The sequence below is a fragment of the Oncorhynchus clarkii genome, unplaced genomic scaffold (genome assembly GCF_045791955.1).
Source record: "Oncorhynchus clarkii lewisi isolate Uvic-CL-2024 unplaced genomic scaffold, UVic_Ocla_1.0 unplaced_contig_782_pilon_pilon, whole genome shotgun sequence".
Taxonomy (NCBI): Eukaryota; Metazoa; Chordata; class Actinopteri; order Salmoniformes; family Salmonidae; genus Oncorhynchus; species Oncorhynchus clarkii.
The window spans coordinates 45353-60937 of record NW_027258353.1 but is presented as its reverse complement, the minus strand read 5'-3'; the positions used below and the strand labels follow the sequence as shown (position 1 = coordinate 60937).

The 15585-nt window shown below is 48.8% G+C and overlaps 1 protein-coding gene across 1 annotated transcript in view; it reads left to right on the top strand.

Moving 5' to 3' along the window:
- The window catches only part of LOC139396791 (FRAS1-related extracellular matrix protein 2-like), a gene marked incomplete at its 5' end in the record, with an annotated part of 44708 nt that overhangs the window by 21511 nt on the left and 7612 nt on the right, over positions 1–15585 (top strand). The window contains 9 exons of the mRNA XM_071143705.1: positions 643–815; positions 1970–2100; positions 2281–2412; positions 2825–3159; positions 9027–9219; positions 10127–10231; positions 11040–11167; positions 11603–11734; positions 14073–14199. Of these exons, the coding sequence (XP_070999806.1) occupies positions 643–815; positions 1970–2100; positions 2281–2412; positions 2825–3159; positions 9027–9219; positions 10127–10231; positions 11040–11167; positions 11603–11734; positions 14073–14199 (1456 nt within the window). The remainder of the gene's footprint in view (positions 1–642; positions 816–1969; positions 2101–2280; positions 2413–2824; positions 3160–9026; positions 9220–10126; positions 10232–11039; positions 11168–11602; positions 11735–14072; positions 14200–15585) is intronic.

Below are 15585 nucleotides of genomic sequence, written 5' to 3'. Positions count from 1 at the left end.
CCTTCGCCTCCCTGGCCCTTTGGGGAGAAAAAGGGGGTATAAAAAATAAATACAAATAAAATGATGGAGGCCACTTTGTTCTTGGGGACCTTCAATGCTGCAGACATTATTGGTACCCTTCCCCAGATCTGTGCCTCGACACAATCCTGTCTCAGGAGCTCTATGGACAACTCCTTCCACCTCATGTCTTGGTTTTTGCTCTGACATAGACTCTCAACTGTGGGACCTTATATAGACAGGTTGTGTGCCTTTCCAAATTATGTCCAATCAATTGAATTTACCACAGGTGGACTCCAGTCTCAAGGATGATCAATGGAAACAGGATGCACCTGAGCTCAATTTCGAGTCTCATAGCATAAGGTCTGAATACTTATGTAAATAAATAAGGTATTTTTTTAATACATTTGCAAACATTTCTAAACACCTGTTTTGGCTTTGTAATTATTGGCTATTGAGTGTAGATTGATGGAAAATGTTTTATGTAATCCATTTTAGAATAAGGCTGTAAGGTAACAAAATGTAGAGAAAGTGAAGGGGGTCTGAATACTTTCTGAATGCACCTTAGGACCATATATGGTTGGGAAAACCCCAAATATCTCCATGGTAACTGTGTTTTGTACCCCTCCCCCACCCGCCTTTCAGGCCTGTGACCCCCGCTACCCAGACTATAGTCGTACCTTGTCTCTCTGCGTCTCAGAGGGTATCAACAACACACTGACAGAGTACCGCTGGCTCCTGGGGTCCCCAGGGACTCCTGATGGTGTAGCTAGCCCACCGAGGGAGCTCGACGCTGGGACCTTCCTCACCTCTACCAGGTTCAGAATCCAAGAAAGCCCCCGAAATAAACAGTACAGCTAACACCTTATTACTGCACATGTCTTACAAGCTCTGTCTTTACTGATAGCTGCTTCGTTGAGGAGAGCTTTAGTTACAATGACTGTGATATGAGTCTGTCTCACCTTAAGTTGAAAGCACTAACTATATAGAGTAAGTTACCCTGGATAAGAGCGTCTGCTAAACGACCAGTATGTAACATGTAAAAAGGGGAAAGACAGGTAACAGGGAATCTGCTTTGAAAGTTAATAAAACATGAGGTTGGGAATGAATGCACCTTTCCTTTCCTCCACCAGGTTAGAGTTGAGCCCTTTCCTTTCCTCCACCAGGTTAGAGTTGAGCCCTTTCCTCCACCAGGTTAGAGTTGAGCCCTTTCCTTTCCTCCACCAGGTTAGAGTTGAGCCCTTTCCTTTCCTCCACCAGGTTAGAGTTGAGCCCTTTCCTCCACCAGGTTAGAGTTGAGCCCTTTCCTTTCCTCCACCAGGTTAGAGCTGAGCCCTTTCCTTCCCTTTCCTCCACCAGGTTAGAGTTGAGCCCTTTCCTTTCCTTTCCTCCACCAGGTTAGAGTTGAGCCCTTTCCTTTCCTCCATCAGGTTAGAATTGAGCCCTTTCCTTTCCTCCATCAGGTTAGAATTGAGCCCTTTCCTTTCCTCCACCAGGTTAGAGTTGAGCCCTTTCCTTTCCTCCACCAGGTTAGAGTTGAGCCCTTTCCTTTCCTCCACCAGGTTAGAGTTGAGCCCTTTCCTTTCCTTTCCTCCATCAGGTTAGAGTTGAGCCCTTTCCTTCCCTTCCTCCACCAGGTTAGAGTTGAGCCCTTTCCTTTCCTCCACCAGGTTAGAGTTGAGCCCTTTCCTTTCCACCACCAGGTTAGAGTTGAGCCCTTTCCTTTCCACCACCAGGTTAGAGTTGAGCCCTTTCCTTTCCTCCACCAGGTTAGAGTTGAGCCCTTTCCTTTCCTCCACCAGGTTAGAGCTGAGCCCTTTCCTTTCCTCCAACAGGTTAGAGTTGAGCCCTTTCCTTTCCTCCACCAGGTTAGAGTTGAGCCCTTTCCTTTCCTCCACCAGGTTAGAGTTGAGCCCTTTCCTTTCCTTTCCTCCACCAGGTTAGAGTTGAGCCCTTTCCTTTCCTCCACCAGGTCCATGCTGCTGGATGCTGTTTACCTTCAGGCAGGGGCCAGGGTGCAGTGCTCTGCCCGAGCTGTGAGCACTCCGGGACGGGGAGGACTGGGGCTGACTAGCCCTCAGGTGGAGGTCAGCATGGAGGAGGGTGAGTTGTATAAGTGAAATAAGAGAAAATAAAAGTCTCTGCTTCAGACTAGATGCAGTAGGCTACATTACAGTATATACTAACTGTTGTTCTCCTTTCATCCCCATGTCTCTGCCCTCTTCATGATTGATTGATTAGTTATTGTGTCACCCTAAAAGTTGTTGTCATGTCCTCCTACAGGTCTGTGCCCTCCTCATACCCCTGGGGCAATAGGGGCTGAACCGTTCTCTGCTAAGATCCGCTACACTGGACCAGACGACCCACAGCACCCCAACCTCATCAGGCTAACCGTCACTATGCCACATGTAGATGGTACCTGACCTCACGCCTTTGACCCCTAAACTTTTAACTCTCACCCATCACATCACCAGCTGTCCTCTTTCCATCCTGGCCCTATCCTTGACCTCTCAATTGACCCTGACCCCTCACCTCTCAACTTTGAACTCTCACCTCTCACCCATGACCCCTCACCCCTTACTTCTCGCATTTGAACTCTCACCCCTCACCTCTCCCCTTTGAACTCTCACCCCTCACCTCTCCCTTTTGAACTCTCACCCCTCACCTCTCCCCTTTGAACTCTCAGCTCTCACCTCTCCCCTTTGAACTCTCAGCTCTCACCTCTCCCCTTTTTTGATCACTCAACCACAATCGGTCACATTGACACCATACCTGACCTCCAACCTTTGACCCCTCTGGGTCTAACCCCTCACCTGTCTCTCCCCAGGTATGCTGCCGTTCATCTCCACCCGTCCCCTTTCCAACCTGGCACTAACCCTGAACCACGACCCCTCTCGGTTGGGGAACCACCGCTGTTCCAACCTCCAAGGGGGGCCAGGCGATGCCAGCGCTACCCGTCTGGGGCTCACCTCAGCTGGGGTGGCCGTGGCCGGGGTGGTGGGAGGGTCTCACCTCTGGAACAGCATAGCCCAGGACGGAGCTCTCTCCCTGGGTTTCTATAACAGTCTGGACCTGGAGACGTGTGTCTGGAGCTTCTCTGGATACTACAGCATCAGCGACCTGCTGTCTGACTGTGGGGGGGCCGTAAGGACGGACGGACAGGTAGGAACTAGTATTACATAAACGTAGGAACCAATCTTCTCTGGATACTACAGCATCAGCGACCTGCTGTCTGACTGTGGGGGGACCGTAAGGACGGACGGACAGGTAGGAACTAGTATTACATAAACGTAGGAACCAATCTTCTCTGGATACTACAGCATCAGCGACCTGCTGTCTGACTGTGGGGGGACCTTAAGGACGGACGGACAGGCAGGAACTAGTATTACATAAACGTAGGAACCAATCTTTCCGGGCAAGGGTGATCCATTTAAAAATAATTCCTTCCTCCCTCGCCCAGCAAGTGTCAACTCGTCAGACGTCATGATACGTCATCAGAAGTGTCCACTTAATTTGAGGGCTGAGGAGATAGGGTGTGTCTCTTAAGTAATGCTACTTCCTCCCCTTATCTCTAATGCTACTTCCTCCCCTTATCTCTAATGCTACTTCCTCCCCTTATCTCTAATGCTACTTCTTCTCCTTATCTCTAATGCTACTTCCTCCCCTTATCTCTAATGCTACTTCCTCCCCTTATCTCTAATGCTACTTCTTCTCCTTATCTCTAATGCTACTTCCTCCCCTTATCTCTAATGCTACTTCTTCTCCTTATCTCTAATGCTACTTCCTCCCCTTATCTCTAATGCTACTTCTTCTCCTTATCTCTAATGCTACTTCCTCCCCTTATCTCTAATGCTACTTCCTCCCCTTATCTCTAATGCTACTTCTTCTCCTTATCTCTAATGCTACTTCCTCCCCTTATCTCTAATGCTACTTCTTCTCCTTATCTCTAATGCTACTTCCTCCCCTTATCTCTAATGCTACTTCTTCTCCTTATCTCTAATGCTACTTCCTCCCCTTATCTCTAATGCTACTTCCTCCCCTTATCTCTAATGCTACTTCTTCTCCTTATCTCTAATGCTACTTCCTCCCCTTATCTCTAATGCTACTTCCTCCCCTTATCTCTAATGCTACTTCCTCTCCTTATCTCTAATGCTACTTCTTCTCCTTATCTCTTTACCTTCATATGGACTGGACAGGTCAAAACAAAGACTAGGTCAGGCTTCCTCCATATGGCACCACACTTCCCTTAACCTGCCCTACACACCTCACACCCTAGTGACCCTAGTAACCCTAACCCGAGTGTCCTGTCTTTTCATTGGTTCTTGTGTTTTCTTTGTTTATTCATTGAACCTTTATTTTATCAGGGAGTCGTACTGAGACCAAGGTCTAGTTTACAGATTATTTTATCAGGGAGTCGTACTGAGACCAAGGTCTAGTTTACAGATTATTTTATCAGGGAGTCGTACTGAGACCAAGGTCTAGTTTACAGATTATTTTATCAGGGAGTCGTACTGAGACCAAGGTCTAGTTTACAGATTATTTTATCAGGGAGTCGTACTGAGACCAAGGTCTAGTTTACAGATTATTTTATCAGGGAGTCGTACTGAGACCAAGGTCTAGTTTACAGATTATTTTATCAGGGAGTCGTACCGAGACCAAGGTCTAGTTTACAGATTATTTTATCAGGGAGTCGTACCGAGACCAAGGTCTAGTTTACAGATTATTTTATCAGGGAGTCGTACCGAGACCAAGGTCTAGTTTACAGATTATTTTATCAGGGAGTCGTACCGAGACCAAGGTCTAGTTTACAGATTATTTTATCAGGGAGTCGTACCGAGACCAAGGTCTAGTTTACAGATTATTTTATCAGGGAGTCGTACCGAGACCAAGGTCTAGTTTACAGATTATTTTATCAGGGAGTCGTACTGAGACCAAGGTCTAGTTTACAGATTATTTTATCAGGGAGTCGTACTGAGACCAAGGTCTAGTTTACAGATTATTTTATCAGGGAGTCGTACTGAGACCAAGGTCTAGTTTACAGATTATTTTATCAGGGAGTCGTACTGAGACCAAGGTCTAGTTTACAGATTATTTTATCAGGGAGTCGTACCGAGACCAAGGTCTAGTTTACAGATTATTTTATCAGGGAGTCGTACTGAGACCAAGGTCTAGTTTACAGATTATTTTATCAGGGAGTCGTACTGAGACCAAGGTCTAGTTTACAGATTATTTTATCAGGGAGTCGTACCGAGACCAAGGTCTAGTTTACAGATTATTTTATCAGGGAGTCGTACTGAGACCAAGGTCTAGTTTACAGATTATTTTATCAGGGAGTCGTACTGAGACCAAGGTCTAGTTTACAGATTATTTTATCAGGGAGTCGTACTGAGACCAAGGTCTAGTTTACAGATTATTTTATCAGGGAGTCGTACTGAGACCAAGGTCTAGTTTACAGATTATTTTATCAGGGAGTCGTACTGAGACCAAGGTCTAGTTTACAGATTATTTTATCAGGGAGTCGTACTGAGACCAAGGTCTAGTTTACAGATTATTTTATCAGGGAGTCGTACTGAGACCAAGGTCTAGTTTACAGATTATTTTATCAGGGAGTCGTACTGAGACCAAGGTCTAGTTTACAGATTATTTTATCAGGGAGTCGTACTGAGACCAAGGTCTAGTTTACAGATTATTTTATCAGGGAGTCGTACTGAGACCAAGGTCTAGTTTACAGATTATTTTATCAGGGAGTCGTACTGAGACCAAGGTCTAGTTTACAGATTATTTTATCAGGGAGTCGTACTGAGACCAAGGTCTAGTTTACAGATTATTTTATCAGGGAGTCGTACTGAGACCAAGGTCTAGTTTACAGATTATTTTATCAGGGAGTCGTACTGAGACCAAGGTCTAGTTTACAGATTATTTTATCAGGGAGTCGTACTGAGACCAAGGTCTAGTTTACAGATTATTTTATCAGGGAGTCGTACTGAGACCAAGGTCTAGTTTACAGATTATTTTATCAGGGAGTCGTACTGAGACCAAGGTCTAGTTTACAGATTATTTTATCAGGGAGTCGTACTGAGACCAAGGTCTAGTTTACAGATTATTTTATCAGGGAGTCGTACTGAGACCAAGGTCTAGTTTACAGATTATTTTATCAGGGAGTCGTACTGAGACCAAGGTCTAGTTTACAGATTATTTTATCAGGGAGTCGTACTGAGACCAAGGTCTAGTTTACAGATTATTTTATCAGGGAGTCGTACTGAGACCAAGGTCTAGTTTACAGATGAGCCCTGTATTACAGAAAATACACACATGAAAATAAAGACGCAAAATTCAAGGAGAAAGGAACAACACAGAGAGACAAGGTAAGACTGTCCTCATTCAGCTTTCTAGAGGCACCAAAAACATCACATTTCAGAATATTTTCAAGATTGTTTGATAAGGTGCAACAAAAACTAAAAGATGATTTACCCAACTCAGTAGAGACCAAAGGAATTCCCAGAGTTATCCATCCCAGGTGTGATGACTCGTATGTCTAAAGTTGACCAATGATGTTAAGTACAGTGGGACTTTTTACAAAAGGGCTTTATAAATGAAAACAATAGCAACGTTTTAACAAACGTGACATCACAGAGGGCCAGCCAACGTTCTGGTAGAGAATACAGTGATGACATCACAGAGGGCCAGTGATGACATCAGAGTGATTCACCAACGTGTCTCCTTCCCCTGTCTTCAGGTCCTCAACGTGTCTGTCTCCATTCTCCTGTCTTCATCAACGTGTCTCCATCCATTCTCCTGTCTTCGGGTCCTCAACGTGTCTCCATCCATTCTCCTGTCTTCAGGTCCTCAACGTGTCTCCATTCCCCTGTCATTAGGTCCTCAACGTGTCTCCATCCAGTCCCCTGTCTTTAGGTCCTCAACGTGTCTCCATTCCCCTGTCATTAGGTCCTCAACGTGTCTCCATCCAGTCCCCTGTCTTCAGGTCCTCAACGTGTCTCCATCCATTCCCCTGTCTTCAGGTCCTCAACGTGTCTCCATCCAGTCCCCTGTCTTCAGGTCCTCAACGTGTCTCCATCCATTCTCCTGTCTTCAGGTCCTCAACGTGTCTCCATCCATTCTCCTGTCTTCAGGTCCTCAACGTGTCTCCATCCATTCCCCTGTCTTCAGGTCCTCAACGTGTCTCCATCCATTCCCCTGTCTTCAGGTCTTCAACGTGTCTCCATCCATTCTCCTGTCTTCAGGTCCTCAACGTGTCTCCATCCATTCCCCTGTCTTCAGGTCCTCAACCTGTCTCCTTCCCCTGTCTTCAGGTCCTCAACGTGTCTCCATCCATTCTCCTGTCTTCAGGTCCTCAACGTGTCTCCATCAATTCCCCTGTCTTCAGGTCCTCAACGTGTCTCCATCCATTCTCCTGTCTTCAGGTCCTCAACGTGTCTCCATCCATTCCCCTGTCTTCAGGTCCTCAACCTGTCTCCTTCCCCTGTCATCAGGTCCTCAACGTGTCTCCATCCATTCTCCTGTCTTCGGGTCCTCAACATGTCTCCATCCATTCCCCTGTCTTTAGGTCCTCAACGTGTCTCCTTCCCCTGTCTTCAGGTCCTCAACGTGTCTCCATCCATTCCCCTGTCTTCAGGTCCTCAACGTGTCTCCTTCCCCTGTCTTCAGGTCCTCAACGTGTCTCCTTCCCCTGTCTTTAGGTCCTCAACGTGTCTCCTTCCCCTGTCTTCAGGTCCTCAACCTGTCTCCTTCCCCTGTCTTCAGGGCCTCAACATGTCTTTCTACATTCTCCTGTCTTTAGGTCCTCAATATGTCTCCATCCATTCCCCTGTCTTCATCAACGTGTCTCCATCCATTCTCCTGTCTTCAGGTCCTCAATGTGTCTGTCTCCATTCCCCTGTCTTCATCAACGTGTCTCCATCCATTCTCCTGTCTTCAGGTCCTCAACGTGTCTGTCTCCATTCCCCTGTCTTCATCAACGTGTCTCCATTCCGCTGTCTTCATCAACGTGTCTCCATCCATTCTCCTGTCTTCAGGTCCTCAACGTGTCTCCATCCATTCTCCTGTCTTCAGGTCCTCAACGTGTCTCCATCCATTCCCCTGTCTTCAGGTCCTCAACGTGTCTCCATCCATTCCCCTGTCTTCAGGTCCTCAACGTGTCTCCATCCATTCTCCTGTCTTCAGGTCCTCAACGTGTCTCCATCCATTCCCCTGTCTTCAGGTCCTCAACCTGTCTCCTTCCCCTGTCTTCAGGTCCTCAACGTGTCTCCATCCATTCTCCTGTCTTCAGGTCCTCAACGTGTCTCCATCAATTCCCCTGTCTTCAGGTCCTCAACGTGTCTCCATCCATTCTCCTGTCTTCAGGTCCTCAACGTGTCTCCATCCATTCCCCTGTCTTCAGGTCCTCAACCTGTCTCCTTCCCCTGTCATCAGGTCCTCAACGTGTCTCCATCCATTCTCCTGTCTTCGGGTCCTCAACATGTCTCCATCCATTCCCCTGTCTTTAGGTCCTCAACGTGTCTCCTTCCCCTGTCTTCAGGTCCTCAACGTGTCTCCATCCATTCCCCTGTCTTCAGGTCCTCAACGTGTCTCCTTCCCCTGTCTTCAGGTCCTCAACGTGTCTCCTTCCCCTGTCTTTAGGTCCTCAACGTGTCTCCTTCCCCTGTCTTCAGGTCCTCAACCTGTCTCCTTCCCCTGTCTTCAGGGCCTCAACATGTCTTTCTACATTCTCCTGTCTTTAGGTCCTCAATATGTCTCCATCCATTCCCCTGTCTTCATCAACGTGTCTCCATCCATTCTCCTGTCTTCAGGTCCTCAATGTGTCTGTCTCCATTCCCCTGTCTTCATCAACGTGTCTCCATCCATTCTCCTGTCTTCAGGTCCTCAACGTGTCTGTCTCCATTCCCCTGTCTTCATCAACGTGTCTCCATTCCGCTGTCTTCATCAACGTGTCTCCATCCATTCCCCTATCTTCATCAACCTGTCTCCATTCCCCTGTCTTCATCAACGTGTCTCTATTGCTCTGTCTTTAGGTCCTGAATGCGGTCCAGTCGTATGTGACGTTGCGTGTCCCTCTATTCGTCTCCTATGTGTTCCACTCCCCGTCGGCCCCTGGCGGCTGGCTCACCTTTGACCTCCGATCTGACCTCCGCATGACCTTCACCTATGACACGTCTATCCTGTGGCGTGACGGGATAGGCAGCCCTCCCGATGCTCCGCTGCAAGGTAGGCTACAGACACAAGGACAGACAGGAGCACGGGTGGAACGCAGGCTCACACACACCCGGGAAATAGGCAGACAGACAGACAGACACCCACTGGAACATAGGCAGACAGACAGACAGACACCCACTGGAACATAGACAGACAGACAGACAGACAGACAGACAGACAGATAGACAGACAGACAGACAGACAGACAGACAGACAGACAGACAGACAGACAGACAGAGGAACATAGGCAGACAGACAGACAGAGGAACATAGGCAGACAGACAGACACTGGAACATAGGCAGACGGACAGACATTGGAGCATAGGCAGACGGACAGACACTGGAACATAGGCAGACAGACAGACACTGGAACATAGGCAGACAGACAGACACTGGAACATAGGTAGACAGACAGACACTGGAACATAGGCAGACAGACATACACTGGAACATAGGCAGACAGACAGACACCCACTGGAACATAGGCAGACAGACAGACATTGGAACATAGGCAGACAGACAGACACTGGAACATAGGCAGACAGACAGACATTGGAACATAGGCAGGCAGACAGACACTGGAACATAGGCAGACAGACACCGACTGGAACACAGGCAGACAGACAGACACCCACTGGAGCATAGGCAGACGGACAGACAGAGGAACATAGGCAGACAGACAGACACCCACTGGAACATAGGCAGACAGACAGACACTGGAACATAGGCAGACAGACAGACACAGGAACATAGGCAGACAGACAGACACTGGAACATAGACAGACAGACAGACACCGGAACATAGGCAGACAGACAGACACTGGAACATAGACAGACAGACAGACACCGGAACATAGGCAGACAGACAGACATTGAGTATTTCACTAAGAGTTCATGAGTTCATTCCCTCTCTCTCCAGGCTCTCTGCACCCCACCAGCATGCGTATCAATGGAGAGGGACGTCTGGTGGTCACCTTCAAGACAGAGGCTCGTTTCCGGGGACACTTTATCCTGTCGCACCCAGGTACTAGCAGAATGTTTACAATTTCTAGTATACTCTGTTAATGTCACCATGTGGCACTCCCATGGCAGATTCCTCCTCAAGTAATTTAGGAGGGATTGGCTGAACAATGGTCTCTCTCTCTCACACCGCTTCTCTACCCCTCCCTCCCTACCTCTCCTACCTACCTCCCTCTCCCCCTTCCCCTCTCTCCCTCTCCTCCCTCCCTCTCTCTCTACCCCTCCCTCCCTCTCCTCCCTCCCCTCTCCTCCCTCCCTCTCTCTCACACCCCTTCTCTACCCCTCCCTCCCCTACCTCTCCTCCCCCCTTTCTCTCACACCCCTTCTCTACCCCTCCCCTACCTCTCCTCCCTCCCTCTCTCTCACACCCCTTCTCTACCCCTCCCTCCCTCCTTCCCCTCCCCTCCCTCCCTACCTCCCCTCCCTTCTCCCCCTCCCTACCTCCCTCTCCCCCCCTCCCTCTCTCTCCTCCCTCCCCTCTCTCCCTCTCCTCCCTCCCTCTCTCTCACACCCCTTCTCTACCCCTCCCTCCCCATACCTCCCCTCAACTCCCTCCCTACCTCCCTCCCTACCTCTCCCCCCTCCGTGCCGCTCCTCCCCCTCCCTCTCCCCCCCCCCCTCCCTACCTCTCCCCCCTCCCTACCTCTCCCCCTCCCTACCTCTCCTCCCGCTCCCTCTCCTCCCCCCCTCCATACCTCTCCTCCCTCCCCCTCCCTCTCCTCCCCCCCTCCCTACCTCTCCCCCCTCCCTCCCTCCCTACCTCTCCTCCCCCTCCCTGCCTCCCTTCTCTACCCCCCCCACCCCCACCCCAGGTGTATCAGGGTCCTCAGTAGTAACATCAGATGCCCACTCCGGCCTGCTGTTCTCTCTATTTCTAGTCCGGTCTGAGACCACCCTCACACACACCCTGCAGGCCTGGAGCTTTGTGTCTCAGCTGGCTGTGAGTCCACACACACACACACACACACACACACACACACACACACACACACACACACACATACACACACACACACACACACACACACACACTCCACCACATCCTACTTTTCTATGCGTCTCCTCCAAAATTCTCCCTTCAAATCAAATTGTATTTGTCACATGCGCCGAATACAACAGGTGGACAACGTGCTTCTACACCTGCATTGCTTGCTGTTTGGGGTTTTAGGCTGGGTTTCTGTACAGCACTTTGAGATATCAGCTGATGTACGAAAGGCTTTATAAATACATTTGATTTGATTAGATGTGTAGACCTTACCGTGAAATGCTTACTTACAAGTCTGTGTGTGTGTGTGTGTGTGTGTGTATGTGTGTGTGTGTGTGTGTGTGTGTGTGTGTGTGTGTGTGTGTGTGTGTGTGTATCTACCTGTGTCAGGTACGTGACTACTCTGGCTCCTACACGGTGGCTCTGCTCCCCTGTCTGATCCCTGAGGGGGGGCACACTGACCCCCCGGTCTGCCACCCTAGACCCCCCCTCTCATTCAGCCTGGATGTACGCTTCCAACAGGTGAGGTCAAGTTCAAGTTTTTAAAACTTTATTGTCCATGAAGGTTAAAGTGGAAATCTTAAAGTGGTCAAGAGCATACACTACATGACCAAAAGAATGTGGACACCTGCTCGTGGAACATCTCATCCCAAAATTATGGCCATTAATATAGAGTTGGTCCCCCTTTTGATACTATAACAGCCTCCACTCTTCTGGGAAGGCTTTCCACTAGATGTTGGAACATTGCTGCTATAACAGCCTCCACTCTTCTGGGAAGGCTTTCCACTAGATGTTGGAACATTGCTGCTATAACAGCCTCCACTCTTCTGGGAAGGCTTTCCACTAGATGTTGGAACATTGCTGCTATAACAGCCTCCACTCTTCTGGGAAGGCTTTCCACTAGATGTTGGAACATTGCTGCTATAACAGCCTCCACTCTTCTGGGAAGGCTTTCCACTAGATGTTGGAACATTGCTGCTATAACAGCCTCCACTCTTCTGGGAAGGCTTTCCACTAGATGTTGGAACATTGCTGCTATAACAGCCTCCACTCTTCTGGAAAGGCTTTCCACATTGCTGTGGAGACTTGCTCCATTCAGCCACAAGAGCATTAGTGAGGTCTGTGTTCCAATTCATCCCAAAGATGTTCACTGGGGTTGAGGTCAGGGCTCTGTGCAGGCCTGTCAAGTTCTTCCACACTTATGTACCATTTCTGCATGTTCCTCGCTTTGTGGGGGTATTGTCATGCTGAAACAGGAAAGGGTCTTCCCCAAACTGTTGCCACAAAGTTGGAAGTCCAGAATCATCTAGAATGTCATTGTATGCTGTAGATTTCCCATCACTGCAACTAAGGGGCAGTGATGGGAAATCTAACTGAACCATGAAAAAACATCCCCAGACCATTATTCCTCCTCCATCAAACTTTACAGTTGGCACTATGTATTCAGGCAGGTAGCGTTCTCCTGGAATCCGCCAAACCCAGATACGTCCGTCGGACTGCCAGATGGTGAAGCGTGATTCATCCCTCCAGAGAACACGTTTCCACTGTTCTAAAGTCCAATGGTGGTGAGCTTTACACCACTCCAGCCCCTGCATGGTATTCCAGCACCACTCCAGCCCCCGCATGGTATTCCAGCACCACTCCAGCCCCCGCATGGTATTCCAGCACCATTCCAGCCCCCGCATGGTATTCCAGCACCATTCCAGCCCCCGCATGGTATTCCAGCACCACTCCAGCCCCCACATGGTATTCCAGCACCACTCCAGCCCCCGCATGGTATTCCAGCACCACTCCAGCCCCCGCATGGTATTCCAGCACCACTCCAGCCCCCGCATGGTATTCCAGCACCACCCCAGCCCCCGCATGGTATTCCAGCACCACTCCAGCCCCCGCATAGTATTCCAGCACCACCCCAGCCCCCGCATGGTATTCCAGCACCACTCCAGCCCCCGCATGGTATTCCAGCACCACTCCAGCCCCCGCATAGTATTCCAGCCCCACTCCAGCCCCCTCATGGTACTCCAGCACCACTCCAGCCCCTGCATGGTATTCCAGCACCACTCCAGCCCTGCATGGTATTCCAGCACCACTCCAGCCACTGCATGGTATTCCAGCACCACTCGTTTGGCTTTGCGCACGGCTCGTGTGCGGCTCTTCATCCACAGAAACTCATTTCATGAAACTCCCGACAAAACAGTTACTGTGCTGACATTGTTTCCAGGGGCAGTTTGGAACTCGGTTATGATTTTTAAGCTCTACGTGCTTCAGCACTCGGCGGTCCCGTTCCGTGAGCTTGTGTGGCCTACCACTTCGCGGCTGAGCCGTTGTTGCTCCTAGACGTTTCCACATCACAATAACAGCTCTTGCAGTTGTCCGGGGGCAGCTCTAGCAGGGCAGAAATTTGAAAGGAAAGATGTTATCCTATGACGGTGCAAAGTTGAAGTTCACTGAGCTCTTCAGCAAGGCCATTCTACTGCCAATGTTTGTCTATGGAGATTGCATGGCTGTGTGCTCGATTTTATACACCTGACCGGTGTGGCTGAAGTAGCCGAATCCGTTAATTTGAAGGGGTGTCCACATACTTTTGTATATATAGTGTATATTTAGTAGGACATTCATGTGCTTACTATGATCGTCTACACTATTGCTCTCTCTACCTTTCTCGCTCTCTTTCTCTCTCTCTCTACCTTTCTCTCTCTCTATCTTTCTCTCTATTTCTTGCTCTCTTTCTCTCTTTCTCTCTCGCTCCACACCCCTCCAGGTCAGTGGTCCAGTCCTATTGGAATCTGTATGTACGTTTCAAAATAAAAGTCTTTGTTTCAGAATAAAAGCCCTCTTTTTCTCTCTCTCTCTCTTCCAGGTTAGCGATCCAGTCCCAGTAGAGTTCAGTCTGAACACAGTCCTGGTGTTGTTGTCTAAGAGAGAACTGTGGCTGTCTGATGGGTCCATGGGATTCGGACAGGATGACGACATAGCTTTTAGTAAAGGTACGCACAACACAGACACCTAGAACACACACACACTGTTTCAATTATTTCCCCCCCCTTCACTCTGTCCCTCAGGTGACCACATGTCCAGGATTGTGTCGGACAGTCCCGCATTTTGGCCCTATGTCCCACGTCCCGCAACTAAACAATCACGTTCTGGAAATTTTGTCAAGAAATTCAAAACACCACTGATTTAGAATAAAAGGTTGATTTGTCCCCGTATTTAAGGCAGACATTCCAACCTGTCTCTTGCAGTCATGTTGCGCTTATGAAAAGATACAGTACCTTCAGAAGGTATTCACACCCCTCGACTGGTACAGAGCCTTCAGAAGGTATTCACACCCCTCGACTGGTACAGAGCCTTCAGAAGGTATTCACACCCCTTGACTGGTACAGAGCCTTCAGAAGGTATTCACACCCCTCGACTGGTACAGAGCCTTCAGAAGGTATTCACACCCCTCGACTGGTACAGAGCCTTCAGAAGGTATTCACACCCCTCGACTGGTACAGAGCCTTCAGAAGGTATTCACACCCCTTGACTGGTACAGAGCCTTCAGAAGGTATTCACACCCCTTGACTGGTACAGAGCCTTCAGAAGGTATTCACACCCCTTGACTGGTACAGAGCCTTCAGAAGGTATTCACACCCCTTGACTGGTACAGAGCCTTCAGAAGGTATTCACACCCCTTGACTGATACAGAGCCTTCAGAAGGTATTCACACCCCTTGACTGGTACAGAGCCTTCAGAAGGTATTCACACCCCTTGACTGGTACAGAGCCTTCAGAAAGTATTCACACCCCTTGACTGGTACAGAGCCTTCAGAAGGTATTCACACCCCTTGACTGGTACAGAGCCTTCAGAAGGTATTCACACCCCTCGACTTATTCCACGTTGTTGTTACAGCCTGAATTCAACATAGATTTTTTTAAATTCTCCCATCTACACACAATACCCCATAACGTACTGAAAATGAAATACAGAAATATCTAATTTACATAATTATTCACACCCCTTTGCTATGACACTCCAAATGGAGCTCAGGTTCATCCAATCGCCTTTGCTCATCCTTGACACACACCTGTCTATAACGGTCCCACGGTCGACAGTGCAGAAACGATTCCACGAAGTCCAAGGAACTGTCTGTAGATCTCTGAGATATAGTTGTGATGAGGTGTATATATCTGGGGAAGGGTATAAAACCATTTCTACAGTGTTGAAAGTTTCCAAGAGCACAGCGTTCTCCATCATTGGGAAAGAGAAAAAATATGGAACTACCCAGACTCTCTGCCTAGAGCTGGCCGTCCAACCAAACTGAGAAACCAGACAAGAAGGACCTTCGTCAGGGAGGTGACCAAGAACCCATGATCACTTATCTTATCACTTAT